Source organism: Amphiprion ocellaris, chromosome 22 (genome assembly GCF_022539595.1).
Source record: "Amphiprion ocellaris isolate individual 3 ecotype Okinawa chromosome 22, ASM2253959v1, whole genome shotgun sequence".
Taxonomy (NCBI): domain Eukaryota; kingdom Metazoa; phylum Chordata; class Actinopteri; family Pomacentridae; genus Amphiprion; species Amphiprion ocellaris.
In genome coordinates this window covers 15,458,155-15,478,249 of record NC_072787.1, presented here as the reverse complement: position 1 = coordinate 15,478,249, position 20,095 = coordinate 15,458,155, and the positions used below count along the sequence as shown (strand labels likewise).

The window sequence follows — 20,095 nt, the reverse complement described above, 5'->3', positions numbered from 1 at the left end:
GTAGCAGAAAATGGAAAATGCATATAAAGTGCAAGTACCTGTTTAAGTGTGATACTTACACCATGTGTATTGATTAAATCTGTAGCATATGAAACTTAGTACAATATATAAATATATTTTATGGATATTTGTAGCAGTCACAGCCTTCACTTAACAGTAACAATTTCACATTTACTAAAAATACTGTGGCACTGTGGTATAATGAGGTGTAAATATCATTTTAATGTGGTAATTTACTGAGGTGGAGCTGATTTTAAGTATTGATTACACTATCGGGTAATTTGACATCTTACCAGGCAGGATGTTTACATCATATGCTTTGATTACATCTGTACAACATGAAATTTAGTGGAATATATAAGTAGCAGAAATTGGAAAATGCATGTAATGTACAGCATTTACATGACAGTAGTAAATAAACCATGTTACAATTAATCATATAGGAAAATTTTAAAAATGTATGTTTTGATCCAAAACCATTATATCGCAACCAACAATCTGTGAGGATAGATAGATAGATAGATAGATAGATAGATAGATAGATAGATAGATAGATAGATAGATAGATAGATAGATAGATAGATAGATAGATAGATAGATAGATAGATAGATGTATCAGAAACTGGAAAATGCATGTAAGTTGCAGTAGTTATGCTACAGTGGTAAATATACCTTGTTGCATTTTGCCATTTAAAAAAAATGCATATTTAAATCTGAAAACAACATATTGTAAACAAAAGTCTATGAAAGCAAAATTAGTGGACAAAGGTATTCATCAATATAGTACAGCTGAGTTTTTATACTTCATTTATTATTATATTCTTTTAACATTTTTATGTCTTCTTCAGGTATCCACAGCCTTTGCATAACAGTAGTAAGACCACACTGTAAAAGTACAGTTACAAGTGTGATTGTTTTTGCTATATTGAGGTGTAAAGATCACAAATGTAGTGGGATATATAAGTAGCAGAAAATAGAAAATGCACACAAAGTGCAAGCACCTCTTTACATTACACGAGTAAACATACCATGTTAAATTCCCACCAGTACTTATGCACCTATTGGCGTCTCTTTGCATGCATTTTATTTTCATCAAAATGCAAATCGAGGCGTCCATCCATGTGTGTGGGTTGCAGGCAGGCAGCGGCTAAGCTATGAGGAGCTCCCCGGTGGAAGAGGTGGAAGAGGTGGCTGTTAATTCCTCTATATCAGCTTGTTTTTTTGTTTTTTTTCTTTTTTTAAAGAAAAAGGTGGCTTCGGGTCAGTAAAAGAGGCTAAAATCGGGCCACTTGACGGAGGCTGTGCTGAAAGCTGTAGGAGTTGCGGTGTGTTGGTGACTGTCATGTGAAGTGTCAGTTTGTAACATGACTCACAGCGTCACAGGCGGAAGGTCACGGAGCAGCAGAACGGAACGGAAGCGGGAGTAAAGAGCCGATCCGCCATTGTGGAATATGGTGAGGGATATTCCAGCAAGACACTAGTCACTTCCAGACTGACTGATAAACACCCTCGGTTCGGACGGCAGGATCGGACACGTTTACTTGACGCCTTCTCCGGTTTGTAAACCGCCCGAAGCAGCGGCAGTGGCAGTAGATCGTCGTCAGGTTCTGACCACAGGCAGGGGGAAAAAAACACACACACACACACCAAAAAAAAAAAGAAAGAAAAAACGCCGCCTTGTAACAGAGTGATTGGACAATCAGAGAGAGACGAGCCAGGAAAGCACCGAAGTGCAAAGAGAGAGAGAGAGGCAGGGGGGAAGCCGTGGACAGTCTCACAAACAGCGATCAGTTTCGGCTCCTGGAGGATGTCTGCGACCACAGTCGATCAGGTATTGAAGCCCCCGACGGTTGGTGTGAATTAGCGGCGTATTGAAAGTTTGCCGACAACAGTTCGGATTGAAGTGGCTTCGGCGTGCCAGATCAAACAGGCTGCTAAAAGTGTTTGATATGTGATAGCTATTAGCCGTAATGTAGGCCGACTGTGCTGCCAACCAACTCTAGCTGGAGCCGGTTGCCAATGCGGCACCGTTTTACCGGATGTCAGAGCGTTTTGACATCCAGTCAGTAGCACGAAGCGACCTGTAAAACGTTAGGATCCGGGCTCATGGCTCCACTACAGCCCGCTTGTTGTGTTTCTCCGTGTAGCATACAGCCTGCTCTGTCAGTGTGTTTCTTGTCTCCTGTCGTGATCTGATAACAGTCTCATCTCTTTTCCCTGCCTATTATTCCAGAGACCTAAAGGACAAGGAAATAAAGGTAAGGTTTTTCTAACTGTAAATGGCACACAAGTCATCTTTTTTTTTTTTTGGGGGGGGGGGGGGGGGGGGGGAATTATGTCCTGTGTGGCATTGCAGGCTGTTTTTTGATTTTAAATTAGCCCAACTGTAGCCTAAACTGCACCTTATTTGTGTTAGCATTGTTGTTGACTTCAGCCACTATGACCAGCGTGTATTACAGTACATGTGGTTGTTCAGTGTCCTCTCTTTCCATCCTCAGTGCAAAACGGATCAATGCATCAAAAGGATGGAGTGAATGATGATGATTTTGAGCCTTACCTAAGCGGCCAGACAAATCAGGTAACATCCTATAATATACCATAATGAAATGTGCCCTGATTGACAGTGTCACTGTGTATTTGTGGGCAATATTTAGCTTGTTAACTCATATTATGGGCAAATAAGTTTCATATTTTAGGTGTAGTACAGTCATCCTATTTTGATTGTGTAGATTCTGAGTCATCCAGCTCATGGTGATCCTTAGAGCTTCAGTAACAAGCACCTGGACTTCTCTTTTTGGTTCTTGAAGATGTTTCACCTCTCATTCGGGCGGCTTCTTCAATTCTGAAGCCTCTTGGATTCCCAGTTACATATTACTGAAGCTCTTAGGATTTGCATTTTGATTGTTTTTTTTTCCCATGTATTCTGACTGACCACATATAGATGTTGGGTACAAGCAATAGGCTGCACATTAAACACAGCTTTCTCCTTTCCTTCCCTATCCTTGTGTTACCATTTTCAAAAATACCATCTCAACAGGAAACAACAACAACGTCTGGACTAGCAACCTACTGCACTGAAATTTAGTTTTTCCGAGAATTTTGATTGTGCAGTACAGCAACCCTGCTAAGTTTTTCAGTAAATTATCCATTTTAATGACAGTGCTCACTTCCCTGTGTGCAAATGTTCCACCAGAACAATTTCCCTTGTAGCTTATTTTGCAGAAACACTGTTGCAGCAGCCTAAGACAAAAGTGATTATTTTAAAGAAATACAAACAAGCCAGAGCCTTTTATTTACCATATGCCTGAATAACAATAAGGTGCAATCTCAATGTGAGACTATTTTGTAACTCAAGGTGACATTTGCTCCTGTAACTCAACACACAATTTATCTTCACTGTTCTCATATAAAATGGTTATGTTTGCTTATTTGTTACCTGCACTGCCTGTCATTCTGTGTAATACATGTCTGTCTTTTTGTGCCACACAGAGTAACAGCTATCCACCAATGTCTGACCCCTACATGCCCAGCTACTATGCTCCATCCATTGGTTTCCCTTACTCTCTGGGAGAGGCTGCTTGGTCCACAGCAGGAGACCCACCTATGCCCTATCTGACTACCTATGGACAGATGAGCAATGGCGAGCCGCACTTCATCCCCGATGGTGTTTTCAGCCAGCCAGGCGCCCTGGGAAACACCCCTCCCTTCCTTGGCCAGCATGGTTTCAACTTCTTTCCTGGTAATGCAGACTTTTCCACCTGGGGCACCAGTGTCTCTCAGGGTCAGTCCACACAGAGCTCAGTCTACAGTAACAGCTACGGCTACGCTCATAGCTCGCTGGGTCGGGCCATCACGGACGGACAAGCAGGCTTTGGAAGTGACACCCAGCTCAGTAAAGTCCCGGTGCTGAGCAGTATTGAGCAGGGTATGACGGGGCTTAAACTGGGTACAGACATGGTGGCAGCTGTCACTAAAACCGTGGGCTCACCCTTAGGAGGCACAGCAGGTATGAGCAGCATGGCAGCCAATAACCTCCCTCCTTCTGTCAGCTCGTCCGCACCTAAACCTGCCTCCTGGGCAGCCATTGCCAAGAAGCCGGCCAAGCCACAGCCCAAGGTCAAACCCAAAGCCAACATGGGGATGGGGGGAGGTGCCACCATTCCCCCACCCCCCATAAAGCACAATATGAACATTGGTACTTGGGACGATAAGAGCTCTCTGAACAAGCCCCCCTTAGCTCAGACTATGATGCCCCCCCAGCCTCTGGTGCAGCAGCCTCTCCTCGCTCAGCCCCAGCCCTTACTGCAGAACCCTTTACCCCCTCAGCCTCAACACCAGCCCCAACACCAACACCAGCCCTTCCAACTACAGTCTCTCCAGTCCCCCCAACACCCCCAGCCCCTGCCCCCTGGCCCTCCACACCTGCACCTCTCGTCCCAACCTGGTCCCCCACATCCCCTTCATCAGCAACAACCCCAGCAGCCTGGACCACCCCCAAACCGCTGGGTGGCTCCAAGGAACCGCGGTGAGGGCTTTGGTCTGGGTGGTGGAGTCCCGCTGAGTGCCTCCCCCTGCTCTGGTGAAGTGCACCCAGTGCTGGAGAAACTCCGTGCCCTCAACAACTACAACCCCAAAGACTTTGACTGGAACTTGAAAAACGGACGTGTTTTCATTATCAAGAGCTATTCAGAAGATGACATCCACCGCTCAATCAAGTACTCTATCTGGTGCAGTACAGAACATGGCAACAAGCGCCTGGATGGCGCTTATCGCTCAATGGGCAACAAGGGGCCCCTATACCTGTTGTTCAGCGTCAATGGCAGTGGGCACTTTTGTGGCGTGGCCGAGATGCGCTCACCGGTGGACTACAATGCCTATGCAGGCGTCTGGTCTCAGGACAAGTGGAAGGGCAAGTTTGAGGTGAAGTGGGTTTTCATCAAAGACGTGCCCAACAACCAGCTGCGTCACATCCGGCTGGAAAACAATGACAACAAGCCAGTGACCAACTCCAGGGACACTCAGGAAGTGCCTCTGGAGAAGGCCAAACAAGTGCTTAAAGTTATCGCCACTTACAAGCATACCACCTCAATCTTTGATGACTTTGCACATTATGAGAAACGTCAGGAAGAGGAGGAGGCTCTGAGGAAGGTGAGATAAATACACACAAAGAGCCCTGTCCTCGGTAAATAGCTTGTTTGTATGCATGAGACAGTTTAGTTTAGTTACTCTTTAATTCAAAGGGAGGCTAACTTTCACTGAGTCACTGCTGCAGGCTGTTGTCAGACTGTTATCAGCTGATCTTGTTCCACCTGCTCTGAGGTTGTAACATCCTGTGGCTGAGTGAACAGTCTGCCGTAAATGGAAGTTCCCAGAGGCCTGTCAGCAGATTGACAGGCCACCATTACTCATAACCAGGTTCAGGAAACCCTGATTCCTCATCGGCCATCTTACGCTGTTGAGATTGCGATGATCTGCCCAAGTGGAGTTAGATGCATGGAGGCTTCCTGAAATAGTCCACATTCCTGGCATTCCTTCTTTCAGACAAAGGCAGATGTAAGCTCTGATCTCCCTTTGAACACCAAGCCTCTGTGCTCTCCACAGGCTCCTCATGCTTTATTAGCCTTTAACAACATAAGCCCTCGGCCTACAAAGGGGCTGCAACGTGCCTCAGCACAGTTGGCACAGTTTGCCTCGGATATTCTAAAGTGTTGATTTTTACAATGTTTCCCAGTGAACTACATGCTTAAAATGCATGATTACATTTGTTTGTGCACATAGTTCTAAAAAAGCACACACAGTGCTCATGGGGGAAGCTAAACTATGTTGCAGTGGTAATAACAGTGGTGTACCACAAATGGTAGTCTAGTCAGGGATTCTACTGCTGTGGAAAAAACAGCAGCTAAAGAGCAAACAACATGCTAACACTGATTCTCATTCTGCTGCATCCATTCTTAGATTCACCAGTATGCTAATCTAATTGCATCTAGAAAACCCCAATAACCTGCTCCCTCCTTTTCTCCCACTCCCCCACTGCTGGTGCTCCATTGATGCTGTATTGACTCCTCGCTGCTGACCTTGTTAATATGCAGTGGGTTACTTTCTCATAAATATTTCAAGTCAATGTTTTCAGCCTTCTGAAAACAACCTGTCAGTAGAAAGCCAGTTTCATCCTGCGTCGTGCAGGCAATGCGCTGTGCTGCTTTTGTAGCCCTGACCTCCTACATGACAGGATCGGCCTGGCTGAGGCCTCACCCTCTTTCGTCTGACAAGGTTAATTGTTGTCTATTGTTTGACCTCTCCTTCCCGAACTTTGAGAGGTGTCAAACCAGACCAGCTACCTGCACAATAACTCCTCCCCAAAGAGCTATATTTTAAAGGATAACTTTAGATCTTAATGTTATTACAGGACTTTATTAGCATAACTAATTTGCCTATTAAAACATTGAGGATAGCGTCCTTCTTCCTTTGGATATACTGTGATGAGGAAGCTTTTGGCATGTTAGGATGAATTCCACTCTCCATATATGGTGTATAACTATTTAGGTTGAAGTTTGCACCAAGAAATTGGGATTCATATCAACACAGGTGTTTGATTTTAGTAGAAAAGTTGTCAGGTTTCATTTGACCTTAAGTCATTTATGTTGACATGACCTCCATCCTTGCAGAGGTGTAAGGTCAGACATAAACTGAATTTTGGGAAGGCTTCTATCCTGAGAGCAGTAGCCCTGCAGGGGATAGAGTTACTCTGGGGGCCTGGGTCTCAGTGGTTTTCCCAGAGCGCTGACATGGACACCCTCAAAGAGGACACTGTTCCAGTTGAAAATTGGGCAAAAGAGTCGGCCCAAAAGCCACATCAGTGACATGAGTTTCTGAAGATCTGTGGGTTATTTGACTTTATTCCTCCTGGATTTTACCTGTACTGTGGTGTCTTCAACTGACAGCTCACGGTATCCCTCTTTTTGTAATCTACGACACACCCTTGAATATTTGGTATCTGAGGTGTGCTGTGATTACTCATGTTATGTAGACTATGTGCTGTTTTTTCCAGGACTAAGTGAGACTTATTACTACAAGCTGCATGTAGTGGCTGCAGTCTCATGCTAGTGTAAACAGAGCTGAATATTTGTTTAGTGCATACCTCAGGTCTTCTGAACTCATTTTCTCTCTGTTTATCTTACAGAGGATATTCTCTCGCTTGCTGTTTCACTTATTTTAACACTAAAATTGCAGAGAGAGGGGTCCTTATTGTTGCAGCTGATTAGTTTTCTAACTAGTGTCTTGTAAATCAGCCTAACAACTATAAATCTGCCCAAAAAGTAAGATTTGCAGTTCTCATCTTAGTGTTTTTCATCCAAGCAGAGCAGAGGGAAGGTTAATGAAGGTTAAACATTTTTTGAGGCAATTTTTCTGTAAATAATTAACCATAATTTTCATCTCTGCAGAACTGTTCGTGATGTGTTTAAGTTAAGTTGTGCTTGTAATGGAAAACACAATTTAAGACAATATGCAAAGCTTGATTTTGGCTTCAAACACGTTTGAAAACCAGCATTTTCCAAACAAATTGTCAGATTATTTATAAAGGTGTTTGCAAAATGAAACAACACATACTTGAGGATATATTTGTGTTTTTTTTTATTTAAAAAAATAATTTATATTTATATGGAGTTTACTTTCATCGGCACATTAATGTTGTTAATTTTCTTCGGTACCTCATTAAATTCACACTCCCTTGATAAATAGTAGAGATTAAAGAAATTCTTACAATCAAACAGTCAAGCAGTTTTACAGAAACAGAAAAGGATTTCCCAGCTGCAACTGCAACACCAGTTAACTTAGATCAATTTACCACAAAAAATTGAGAATATTTTTCATGTATAACTTAAAGAATATGTACTAGTGCGTATATGAAGTTAGTATTTAGGTTTGCTGACTCATACAAACAGAAAGGCATTCATTTGATACATCCCTTTTAAGAGGTAAACCAATATTGATTGTTTTCATGAATGGGTATTTTATCATCTCTGACACACTGGTGTAAGCAGGAGTCTCTCAATGGACGTTTAGCACTCAGAGTTCAAGTGTTACATCTAAAGATATCATATTTAGTCAGTGGCTCCAGAATTCTTTGCTGTATCATTCCCAACTTCACTGTACAGTGGAAAGCATCTGCTGACTGTATAGAATGCATTTATTTTTAATACACATTTATCCCATGAATGCAGACTAGCAGAGCAGATCTGATGTTGCACCTTTAGCTGCTATTTATGGTTGTTTTCCTTCTGGTACAATCCACTGATTATCTCCTTCTGTTTTTTTTTTCCTTCTTTTGCTAGGAGCGCAGTAGAAATAAACAGTAACCTTCAAGCAAGCTCTCTGCTAGAACTGCAACACTAATGATGTAGGACCTTAAATAAAATTTGCCTAACCATAAGGAGGAAAGGCTCTCACAATCTTTCCGCTGAAGACGACAATGTATCTGAACACTTGAACATGACAATAGATGGACTCATCTGTATCCGTTGACTGGTGCATCAAACCCCGTGTTCCTGTCTCACGAGAAAAAGAGCGTAACCTACTTTGAAAAACTCTGTCTTTAAAGCACTTTCAGTCCTTCCAAACAGCCTCTACCAATACCCTTAACTCTTTTTCTTCTTCTTTGATTTTGTTTGTGAGCAACTAACTGACTAACCAGAGTAGTCAGAAGATTTCACTGAGCTTATTTGTAATTTTTTTAATGCCTCAAATGAAATGTTTGGGATATTGGTGAGCGTCATCAGGCCCCGAAGAGAATTAAACATGATCTGTATGAATTAATCTTGTACTTGAATCTGTATGCAGCCGTCTGATCCTCCTCAGACAGAGGCTGTGGGTGATTGACACGTGGGATGAAATAATTGGGAAACAGCCACAATCATGCCAATCATAGGATGTATCCTCCCTCTACCTGGTCCCTTCCTTTCTGCATCTGTTTCTGTGTACCAAAAGATTACAATTATGCAGCAGGCTGGCGAGCGCCGGCTAATGCACATCTTTGTTTTTGTTTTTTTTCTTTCTCTCTTGTGATTCTGTCATTCTGAAGTGCATTTGTCTGAGGAGAAACCTGCTGCTCTGGTAGAACTAGTGGAAGCCTCCTGTGGCCCTGCGGGTGACTGTCTTTGCCCTGATGTTGATGTAGTCTACCGTACCTCAGGCTCAATCAGACTGTCTGTCCTCAACAACTCTTAGCACTTTTGGGAGAACCTCCACATCAACCCCACCTGCTCCACTTGACTGAGATTCCCCCAAAAAGGCAGGACATCAACTGCAAGGATGTGACAGTTTTCTCCTCTAGGTAACTCACTAGCTAAATAAAAATTACTCATGTTTAGCGCAAACTCTGCTTTTGTGTTGTTTGTCTCACAATGAGGGTTTAATCTTTATAATGCGTGTTACTACCAGGTGTTAAATGGGATCAGGGATGAGAAAGCCTTCTGCACCAGAAGCACATCCTCCCTTTTGAATTTGTATTGTATGTGCCTCTAAATAAATACAGTAGCAGGAACTCCCTTTCCACATATTTCAACATATTGTAAAATGCAGCGATGCCAAGAAAGCGGCTGTATAATTAAAATGACAAAGGCATACCGTTATTAAAGCTGAAGAGGACACAACATCAGGATGTCTGGTATGTGGGAAACTTAACATCACAAAACAATCGCAGGACATAACATTTGAAACGCTTTTACCTGGATTAAGTGTAACGGCTAAAAGGTGAGCATGCAGGCAGTGATGCACATGCAATTTTTAACTATAATAAGATAATAGACTTAAAAAATGAACCCATTATTACAGATTTAACGCATTTCCAGCCTTTCTGGATTCTGTATAAAGAAAACTAATGTGGCTCCTTGTCATGGTGCAGACCACTGTTCCCTCTAAGTTGCGCGCGTGCGCAATTGTGCACTGCTGAAACGGTCTCCGTGCACAGAAAATCTGCGCTGCGCACAAAAAAAAAAGAATCCAACCTAAATTGTAAATAAAATAAACACGTAACAATTCATTCTGTGCTATTTTTCAGTGTGAGTCAGTGAGTGACCGGTGACTGGCTGCTGCAGCCAATGATGCGATTCACATACGTATTTACCATACCATAGACTGTATATAATAGTATTTACGCAGCTAATCAACGTCAGGCGTCCTTATGTGCAGCCATCGTTGTTGTCATAGATATGAATGAGGAGATAGGACACGCCCCTTTGAGCTGCGTGCTACAGCGAGGCTAAGCTAGTGGGGGCAAAGTTTCAGTGCATTCCCTTGATGTAGACGGCGTGAAAACGGAAACAACAAGTATGCCGGCTCACTGTGCTGCATATAATTGCACACTGCGTCGTACGATTGAGACAAGGAAACTTGGAATGACTTTTCATAGGTAAGAATAGTTTTTGGCTCTTTTTCCAGTATTAAATCTTGTTGAGAGCTTCCAGTCTATGAGAGCTAACTAGTTAGCCACTAGCAAAACGCTAAGGCGAGCTAGCATCTTGACAACCAAATACCAGACGATTAATAGTAGCTGTAGTATAGTTGTACAAGCAGTAGTAGTAATACTAAAAGTACAAGCAGCAGTAGTAGTATAAACAGCTGTTAGAGTCGTAGAAGTAGTATCAGCATTTGTAATAGTATTACAAGTTGTAGTAGCAGTGCCAGCAGCAGCAGTAGTAGTTACTGTACTAGCACTACGAGTAGTAGTCACATTGCTATTACTACCACCAATACTACCAATAGTAGTTATAAAGCCTAACTCATATATATCCAGATTACCATCTATGTTCTTCCTCCAAACCCATTTTATGAATGGGATTACAGGCAGTTCTTTAGGACTGCTCTCAAATAATTGAAATGTTACTAAACAAGGTTATACTTATCAAATTAAATAGCTCTGGTCTCCAGTATATTGGCGAATTCGGTTCTTTGTACTTAATTTATTAGCATGATTTATTTTTTAATATGTTGTGTACAGACTTAATTACTTCTCTGTCTACTTTTCTTACTCCATGTAGGTTTCCCAGACACTATGGGTTGAGGAGGAATTGGAAGTTTGTCGGCTTAGACCTGGTGTCATTCCATCAGTGTTAAACTTCCCGGCTCATCCTGGAAGAGTACGTGCCAGAAAGACCACGACCAAGCAGCCTTGAGATCTTAGGCAGCGTCTCCCTGAGGTGGGTGTCGACGGTGTTCACAGTCAGGTCTGTGGTAATCCCGTCAAAAAACAAAACAGAAAAAAATCTAGATTATAAATCAACATGTAACCAAAGCACTCTGTGTATAATGCCATAGTATAGGATGTAGTTCAGAAAATGTCAAAGTATAGTATGCTTTACTCAAGAATAACATAGTATGGTCTGTAGTTCATAGTACAGCATGTTGGCAAGAAAAAAAAACAAAACATATCTTATTATGTGGTTCAAAAAGTGCAAAATGATAGGATGTTGCCTAAAATTGTCATGTATGATATGTGGTTCAAAAAATGTCATAGTGCAGTATATTGTCAAAATAGTATGTAATTCAAGAAAACATCAGAGTATAATATGTCATCTAAAAAATACCATGGAATAATAATTTCATTGCACAAGTAAAAGTATAGTAACTTTTAAAACTGTTCAAATTCTTATATGTTGCTAAAAAAAAACAAAAAAAACGTCACAGTAATATGTCAATTAAAAAAGCCTATATTATAGCGTGTCGCCCAACAAACATCATAGTATAGCATGTCGCTCTAAAAACGTCACAGTATAGCCTTTAGTCCACGGCTGTCAGTAGGTGAGGAGCAACACAAAAACAGTCCAAACGCTGGTTTCCAGAGGGTTAGACGAGAATTTATTTGAAAGAGTAAGTTTACAACAACACAACATGTGAGGGGGTTAAAAACAAATGGGTGTTAGTAAAATAAAAATAAATAAACAGAACTAAAAGTGAACTTCATGTTGACATTGATGGGCATTCCAACCAGGAACAAAGTAAAAAATAATCAATACGAAAAAAAACTCTTCCTGTTCACCTCTTAAAACCCAAAAACACACTGCAGTAGCACCCTAAACTAAAACTACCAGTGGGTTCCCTGTTTTCCTTTGTGAACAATTCAAAGGTCCCTCTCTATCTCCCTACACATCCACCAACCACTGGAACACATCTCCAAAGTTCTGCCAGGCCAGCTCAGCTTCCCCTCAGAAGAAGTGCTGCCACCTGCCAGATGAAGGAGCCTTTTGAGAGGCAGCTGGCATCGTGATTGGACTGTACTTTGGTCTGTTCCAATCCAGCTTCAGCTCCAGAGACGGCAGGCGGGACGAGTCAACGGAGGCCGGGTGGACGAAGGCATGCAGCTGAGTACAATCCAGAAAACAACAGAGGAAGAGTGCAGCTGCCCAGGACCAGAACAGAGTAGCATGGTATGTCTCTGAGAAAACATCATAGTTTAGCCTTTGGTATGAAAAAACGCCATCATATACATTGTATATTGTACAAATAACAAGTCAAAGGAAAGAGACATACATTGTAGAATTGTAGTAATTGTGGGCTGACTGATTTACTGATTATCAATATTTTATTTTTTACTGATTTACGGTAATAAATACATTTAAAAATGGTGCTACTTTGGCTCTGAAACTTTATCTACCTGTGGTCGCTCTGTCTTCTGGAGTGATTTGATTGGTTATATGTCACGAATAAAACTCCTTTAACTTAACATCTGTAAACCAAACAAAAACGTATCAACAAAGTTTTCTGTTAGTTTGTGTTCTTCTAAGTTTAACTCAAGATTTTAAATACTTTCATTTACTGCAAATGAATATCGACTCCAAATGTCTCAGAAATAATCATTATCAGCCTTAAAAACCCACAAAACACCCCTTTATACTCGACCACACTTAGTACAGTCCGGTTCCCCCTTCTATAAATCTGCTTGGAATCTTCCACTTCCTGTTTGTCAAAGTGGCCTTCTACCTGGACAGGTTTTGTTGGAGCTCATGCAACAAACATTTTGGGTAACTGCACTTCAATATGGATGGATGACACTGAATTAGAGTCTGTTTTAATGAGACTGAGTTAAGATGTGTAGCTCTGTTATTAAATAAGAAATTATTTCTCAGAATTTACAGAGAAAAGTCTGAAATGTTTGCTAGGTTAGCGTCCCACATGTTCTTTGGCTCAGCTAAAGCTAACTCTCTCCAACTTCTGGATCTCTTGAGTTGCTTGTTAAAATATCTTGCTAGAGGTGCTGAAGCTCAGAAAGTCTGAGATGTTTGTTCAAAATAAGCTCATTTTCAAGTCTTATCTGAACTGTCCTCTTTTGTTTGAACTTTCCCTAAACTTAGGAGTTAATGACAGAGCAGCACATCCAGACTCAGTCTCATTATGTAGAGATTAAACTTCAGTGTCATTCATTGATGTTAAAGTGCAGTTTTTCAAATGTTTGTTGCACATGCTCCCGACCAAAGCAGTCCAGGTGGAAGACGATGTGAAGAGAAAGCTCCAGAGGATGAATATCACACATTTACGTTGGAAATAAATGTCCTTTAATTAGACATTGTCATACAAAAGTTGGATTTCTCTTTGTTGAGTGTTTTGTTGATGTTGGTTTCTAAATGTTTTTTGAGACTCGGCCCCAAAGATTAAAACCTTCTACAGCTCACAAGCTGCAACAATTCACACATTATCAACTATCTTTCTAACTAAACTAAGATAAAAAGTGAAAAACTGCCAGATTCCTGCATCATGAATGTAAATCTTTTTGGTTTTTATGACAGTAAACTTAATATATTTGGGTTTGCTATTTTATAAACCAAAACAAGAAATGAATTACTGGAGAAAACAACAGATTAATGGACAAAGAAAATGTGTTTTCCAACATATATGGCTGAATTACTCCAACATTACAAGATATATACAATTTTAATTCAATTTTATTTATATAACGCCAATTACAGGTCAAATTGTCTCAAGACACTTTATTTTTATATTTTTTTGTCATATCTGAAATATGACAAAGTAAGAAATTAAAACCTCTTGACTAATTCAATTTATTATTTAGTTTTTAAGAGACTAATGGACAATTAAAATAACTTTCTAAACTAAAACTAATAAACATGAGGTCAAATAGAAGGAACAGTTTTAAATACTGCAGTCCCACAACGACAAGAATAAAGTTTGTCAACAAAAACTAAATCTGCTGGTGGATTCCATTAAAGTCCTAATAAATGATAATAAAGTGTGATACTAAAGGTTTGTGGTGCTAAAAATCTCCAAGTAAAGATATCAAGTTGAATATCTGGATGGAGGTTGATAAAAATTGACCTCCCTTCATTTCTCTGGAGTCAACATCATGGATTTCATGGATGGTGGTTAAAGACCTGCTCTTCTAGTCGTCTTCCTTCTAGTCGCTGTAAAAAGTCAGTCCATCCTGGCACTTCAACACCTCTTCATGACAACTTGTTCTGCCTCGGACCTGGTGGAAACTCCAGAAACTCGGGAAAACCTGTCGAGACTCGAAGAACTCGTGGAGACTCGAAAAACTCGTCGGGCGGGGGAAGGTGTGGTGGGTGGTGGTGGGAGGTGGGGGAGTAGAGGGGGGAGGCCGCCACCCACCTCCCCGCCTATTCTCCGCCCTGACTCCACCCAGACTCCGCCTTGGCTCCACCCATGTGGTGACTTCAGCAACTACGATGACAAAGGGACGACGAAATTATGTTATTTTATCTGATCTGTAGCTCAGTGAGTTAAGGATTTGCCTATGGAGCTGCAGGTCGCTGGTTCAAAACCAGACCCTTCTTAAACTTTATCAAAATTCTGACAAAGACAAAGAAAGAAAACTGCCACTGGCGGGTCTCGAACCTGCGACCCTCCGCTTGGGAGTCTTCTTCTTATCCCCCTGAGCTACTCGCTCAGATACAAATTCTTCTTTTTTTTGCGCATTTATCATCTATTTTTTGTCGTTTTCGAGTTTTTTTTAATTCGAGTCTCGACTCGACCGTTTTTCTCAGGAGGTTGGACTTCAGCCTTTGTGCTGGAGGGTGGAACCCTCACTTCCAAGACTTTCCAAAGCCTCCACACCTCCCGAGTCCTCAGGACCTGAGCTTTCACACAGTCTGAGGGCTGAAATTTTCTAAGTCCCACAGTAGTTCTCTGTTAGATTGAACTTTCAGACAGTCCAAGGACTGATATCTTCTGAGTTCCTGAGTAGTTCTCTGTTAGTTTGAGCTTTTCGACAGTCTGAGGGCTGAAAACCTTAAAGTTCTTGAGTAGTTCTCTGTTAGTTTGAACCTTTAGACAGTCTGGGGGCTGAAGTTTTAAAAGTTTCTCAGTACTTCTCTGTTAGTTTGAACTTTCTGGTTAACAGAAGCCTTAAAACTTGTGACCATGAGTCTTGATTTCACATTTAGACCATCAATCTGAGTTCTTCTCAGACCTTAACCTGTGGGTTTTTTAGAAATCCTGAACAAACTTTGATTCTCTTCACTGAACAGTGAAATTTGTGGAGATCAGAAGGTAACATTAGTTTGATCAATGACTTCAACTACTAGTAGACTTTATCTGAAAAGCAGTTTTCTTAAATTAGTTCTTAGTAAATCTGTCCACAATCAAACCAAGAACATAGAAAGAGGAAACGTTTCAAGAAACAACTTGATGTTTTCATTTCAGACTCGAAAACACTTTAAGACTTTTATCTGTTTTTGCTGTTTTTGATCATTTTATTGTTTCTTCTGTTTAATTTGATCTTCTAAAGTCTAACTGGTGTCTTTTCAAATGTTTTGTCTTTAGTTTGATTCTTCTTAAATGTTTAGTTTTGCTCTTTTCTCACCTTTTGTTCTTTTCTGTCTGATTTGATTTCCAAATGTTTTGTCTTTTTAATGTTTAATTGTTGCTTTTTTCAAATGTTTAATCAGCTTGTTTGAAAAATTTCCTTTTCTTTCCCAATGTTTAATTTTTCGATTAAATCTTTAAAGTTTTTTTAAATGTTTTATCACCTTTTAATGTTTAATTTTCTTTTTTAATGCTTCATTGTATTTTCTGTTTAATTCCTATTTAAAGTTTTATTGTCTTTAAGATTTAATTTTCTAATTAAACATTTAATGTTTTGACTTTTAAAGGTTTAATAATCTAATTAAATGTTTCGTATTTTTCTAAATGTGTAATATTCTTGTTTAATTGTATTTTTTAAATGTTTAATTATCTAAAATATTTCATCTTTAATGTTTAATATTTTTGTTTAGAAATTTTTGTTTAATTTCATAATTACATGCTTTGTATCTTCTGTTTAATTATCTAATTAAATATTTTGTCTAATAGAATTTAATTGTAATTAAAGTTTTATATTAAATGTTTTTTTCCCTTGGATTTAATTGCTTTTTTTTACTGTAGTTTATTTCTTTAATCTTTTTTTTTCTGTCAACATTTTAACCCCAACCCTAAAAATGAAACAAACCCTTAAATCACAATGAAAATACTTCTGTTGTCACAATCATGAGTTAGTCAATTATTCAGTTTATCAATTCAACTTTATTTGTTTAGCACCTTTCACACAGATTACAAAACTAAACAAGCAAAGAGAAAAAACTATGCTAAAACTATGATTAAAACTCAAAAACAAAAAAGATTTAACATTGTAATAAAATATGTTTTGTCCAGGGGATGGAGGGACTTTATTGAAGTCTTCTTGGACTCACATGGTAAATCATTTAAAATATAAACTCGATATTCAGTCTAAGGAAACTGCAGAGCGACAGAAGAACCAACAATATCTCCCGTTTTCTCCTTTAATGAGTCGACTCTTCTTGTGCTTTCAGACCAAAGAAGTACAGACTCTTCACAACCTGCTCAAACTCTTCGTACAAGACCTCACCACACGGGTCAAGAAGGTTTCCATCTCATTTCTACTCTGAAGCTCACCTTCTCCTGCTCAAACTGCTGACAAATGTTTCTGCTGCTCTAAAGTCTGGTCTCCAGAACTTCCTAAAAACTCTCAAAGTCTCTTCTGCTGCAGGTTGCTTTGTAGAACTGTTCCAGAAAACCTCACTAAACCACATGGAGGGGCCTCAAGATAGTCGTCCAAATGAAACCATACAAAAACCAAACTAGCACAACCTAAACGCTAAAGTCTCCTGCAGCCTACCAGAGAACCTCTGAGAACAGAGAATCAGGACAGGAACTCTTACCTTCTGGACAACCAAGAATACAGAATGTGTCTGACCAAAAACCTCTAAAGACTCACTACAGCCAAGATAAGACACAACTCAGCTGCACCAAATCCACTAATCACTGCACACATTAGCACCATGTGCCAACTGTGGCTAAAGAACCACATTTACCAAGACAATTATCCAGTACAAAGCCCTAAAACACACCAAGAAACACATTAAAGACGATTTTACTGCTGGAAGCTGCAAGCCAACGCCTAAAGAACAAACTAAAGCAATGAAGCCAAACCCGGTTCAGTGGTGAAGAGAAGCAGAGGAAATGTTTGGCTGCAGCTAAATAAAGCAGGAAGACACTGAGCTGCTCAGGTGTTCCTGATAACACTGAGCTGCTCAGGTGTTCCTGATAACACCAAGCAGCCACCTGGACAGCCAATAGGAACACAGCTTACTGGAAGTCCAGAGGGCTGGGTTAGTGAAGGAAATTTAATTTAAAGTTGAAGCAGAAAGTTAACAAAGAAAGTTGAAAACCACCTTCTGATACCTGAAATCTCTGAGTTTTCACACAAAGAACACCTGAACATGTCAAACTGGTTCCATAGTAGAACCCTCATTGTAAAAACGTCATAGTATGGTGTGTTGCTCAAAAAACATTAGGACCCGGCTGTCAGGGGACAAACATGTAAGAAACATGAGAACAGAGAGAACCCAACCAGTAGGTCACAGTTTATCATCCCCCAGTCATCTCCTGAAGTCCATATGGTGAGAGACATCAGTATCTGGTTGTTAATTTACCAGAGGATGCTTATAATCATGCTGATGTGGTCTGTACTCTACACTATTTTAGTGACTCAATAAATGCCTAAGTTGTTTTTTTTAGATGCTTTTTAGTTTTTAATAAACATTTCACAGCCTATATGTAATCAATAAATGGCCTTTGCCTATCTTAAGAAAAATTCACTCAGAACTCTGATATGTTAACAGTACTAAATAAATCAATAAATACATGCATACACACAAAAATAAGTTAATACATTAACTGTGTTAAGATAAGATTTAGATTTTTAAAAAAGTTGTTTATGTTTTTGCAGAATCCAGTATTGCTCACTGGTTGGTCATTACATTTTATTAGTTTGATTTCACTGTTTAAAATGATGCCACCTCTTTTCAGACAGAACCTGTGATAATAAAACAATACAAAATTTTTAGTTCAGTGTTAATAAAGCACTTAAAGCTTTAAGTATGGCTAAATGCTTTTTTCAAAATTAAATATATCACTCCTTAGGTGGTAGTGGCCCCAAGTTCAGTAAAGTTGGAAAGATATTCACAGATTCAGACTTCCAGCATCAATAACTCATTAGATATAGGTTGTCAAAACATAAACGGTGCCTCTTTCCCATTGTTGCAAGGCAGACAATGTGCTACAAGCCCAGTTTTATCAAAAGTATCTGTCTTTCAAGCTACAGGAATAACATGGTGTCTATGGAGTGAACAGGGTCCGTCTGCAATTTGCAAAACCGCTGCAACAGTAAAGAGAGACAAATATTCAATAACTTCACTCTTATACATTGTAGTGTTGTGCAGTGTAGTGTTAAGACGCACCTTTTCTCCCTGGCTTTTTAATCATCAGATGTGCTGAATATGTTATTTTATTTGCATAGTATAATTTATGTTTTTATTCTATTTTTATGACTTTGCTAATTTTAAAGTTATGTGTCATCTTTCAGTGTATTTTATTGTTGTGAAGCACTTTGGGCTTTTTTAGTTGTAAATGTGCTATATAAATAAAGTTGACATTGACATTGACATTGACATAGTGTCACTAAAATCACTGCAGCCTTCAACTGGCTCCTGTTGACAAAGTGTTTTAACAGAAATGTAAATGCTGTAATTTGATTCTTTTAATGAACCAAGTAACTTGAATGGATGTGATGCTGGTGTGACCACAGTGCACACGTCTGATGTTGCTCACAGTGGTCCAAGGAACGCTCAGGGAGTTTGTGTGTTTGCTCAGACTCAGGAAAAATTAGAGGGAACATTGGTTCAGACCACTTTAAACATCTCATCAGATTCCATTCGAATAACTGTTCAAATAATTTTTCCGCCCACAAAAACAGATTTAAAGTCCAAAAACACGAATACAGAATTTTACATCCAAAATTTGTCTTTTTCTTTGTCCCTCTCACTTATGAGACTCCATTAGATTAAACTAACTATATGTAAAGTAGTAAAACTTCCAGCTACAACAGTGAAATGATACATACTGATGTTGTGTCAGTCATGGGAGAAACTCTACACATTGGGTGTATATTTAGTAATTTTGTCTTATAATATTTCTCTGCTTTAATTCACATTTTAATGCAGGTCTTTTACTTGTAATGGAGTATTTTTACATCGCTGCACATGTACTTTAACCTGAGCGAAAGTCCAGAGAGCTTGTTCCACCACTGCATGCAGAGCACCTTTCCTGCCAACACTAAACCTTTGAAGTGAGTTCAGAGACACAAACATCGAACTCTCAGTTACAGGAATAAGCTTGTCTGGTATGATGAATCTCAGTTTCAGCTTCACAAACATGTTGGTCAGGCTGGGCTATACGAAACAAGGAAATGCGTTCATTATGCACCGGCCAGTGGGAGGCACTTTGATGTTATAATGCAAGGATGGATTAAAGCTAGTTTGGGAAACATTCAGGAAAAAATTATGTTCATCACCTGACATCAATTCCATGTCACATCTCTGGGATGAACTCAAGACAGCATCATGTATGAGATGCAGTAGCAGAAGAAGTACTCAGATCTTTGAGTTGCAAGTGGAAGTACTGCATTGAAGAAAGATTCTGTTACAAGTAAAAGTTCAACATACATAAGGGAAGTATAAAAGTATTAACATCAAAATATAAAGTACCAAAGTCCTCATCCCAAAATAATGAA

At 39.7% G+C, this 20,095-nt stretch overlaps 1 protein-coding gene and 1 long non-coding RNA gene across 8 annotated transcripts in view; one reads left to right on the top strand and one right to left on the bottom strand.

Annotated features, from left to right (window-relative positions):
• Positions 1–1,321: 1,321 nt before the first annotated feature.
• On the top strand, positions 1,322–18,968 carry ythdf3 (YTH N6-methyladenosine RNA binding protein F3). 7 transcript variants are annotated; one of them, XR_008600406.1, is made up of 8 exons: positions 1,323–1,454; positions 2,234–2,258; positions 2,499–2,578; positions 3,490–5,148; positions 8,334–9,331; positions 11,037–11,195; positions 12,122–12,422; positions 16,815–18,968. XR_008600406.1 is itself a non-coding variant. In XM_023276157.3 (5 exons), exons 1-5 carry the CDS (start codon positions 1,808–1,810, stop codon positions 8,355–8,357), a joined length of 1,812 nt encoding a protein of 603 aa, XP_023131925.1. In that variant the 5' UTR covers positions 1,323–1,807; the 3' UTR covers positions 8,358–9,374. The 7 variants fall into 7 exon arrangements, 1 of the variants encoding a protein (XP_023131925.1); XR_008600404.1 differs by having other exon boundaries at positions 1,323–1,831; positions 12,294–12,422; XR_008600403.1 differs by having other exon boundaries at positions 1,323–1,831; positions 12,175–12,422.
• Positions 12,414–20,095, bottom strand: part of LOC129348006 (uncharacterized) — a 44,521-nt gene continuing 36,839 nt past the window's right edge. The window contains exon 3 of the long non-coding RNA XR_008600408.1: positions 12,414–14,688. This is a non-coding gene — a long non-coding RNA (uncharacterized LOC129348006). The remainder of the gene's footprint in view (positions 14,689–20,095) is intronic.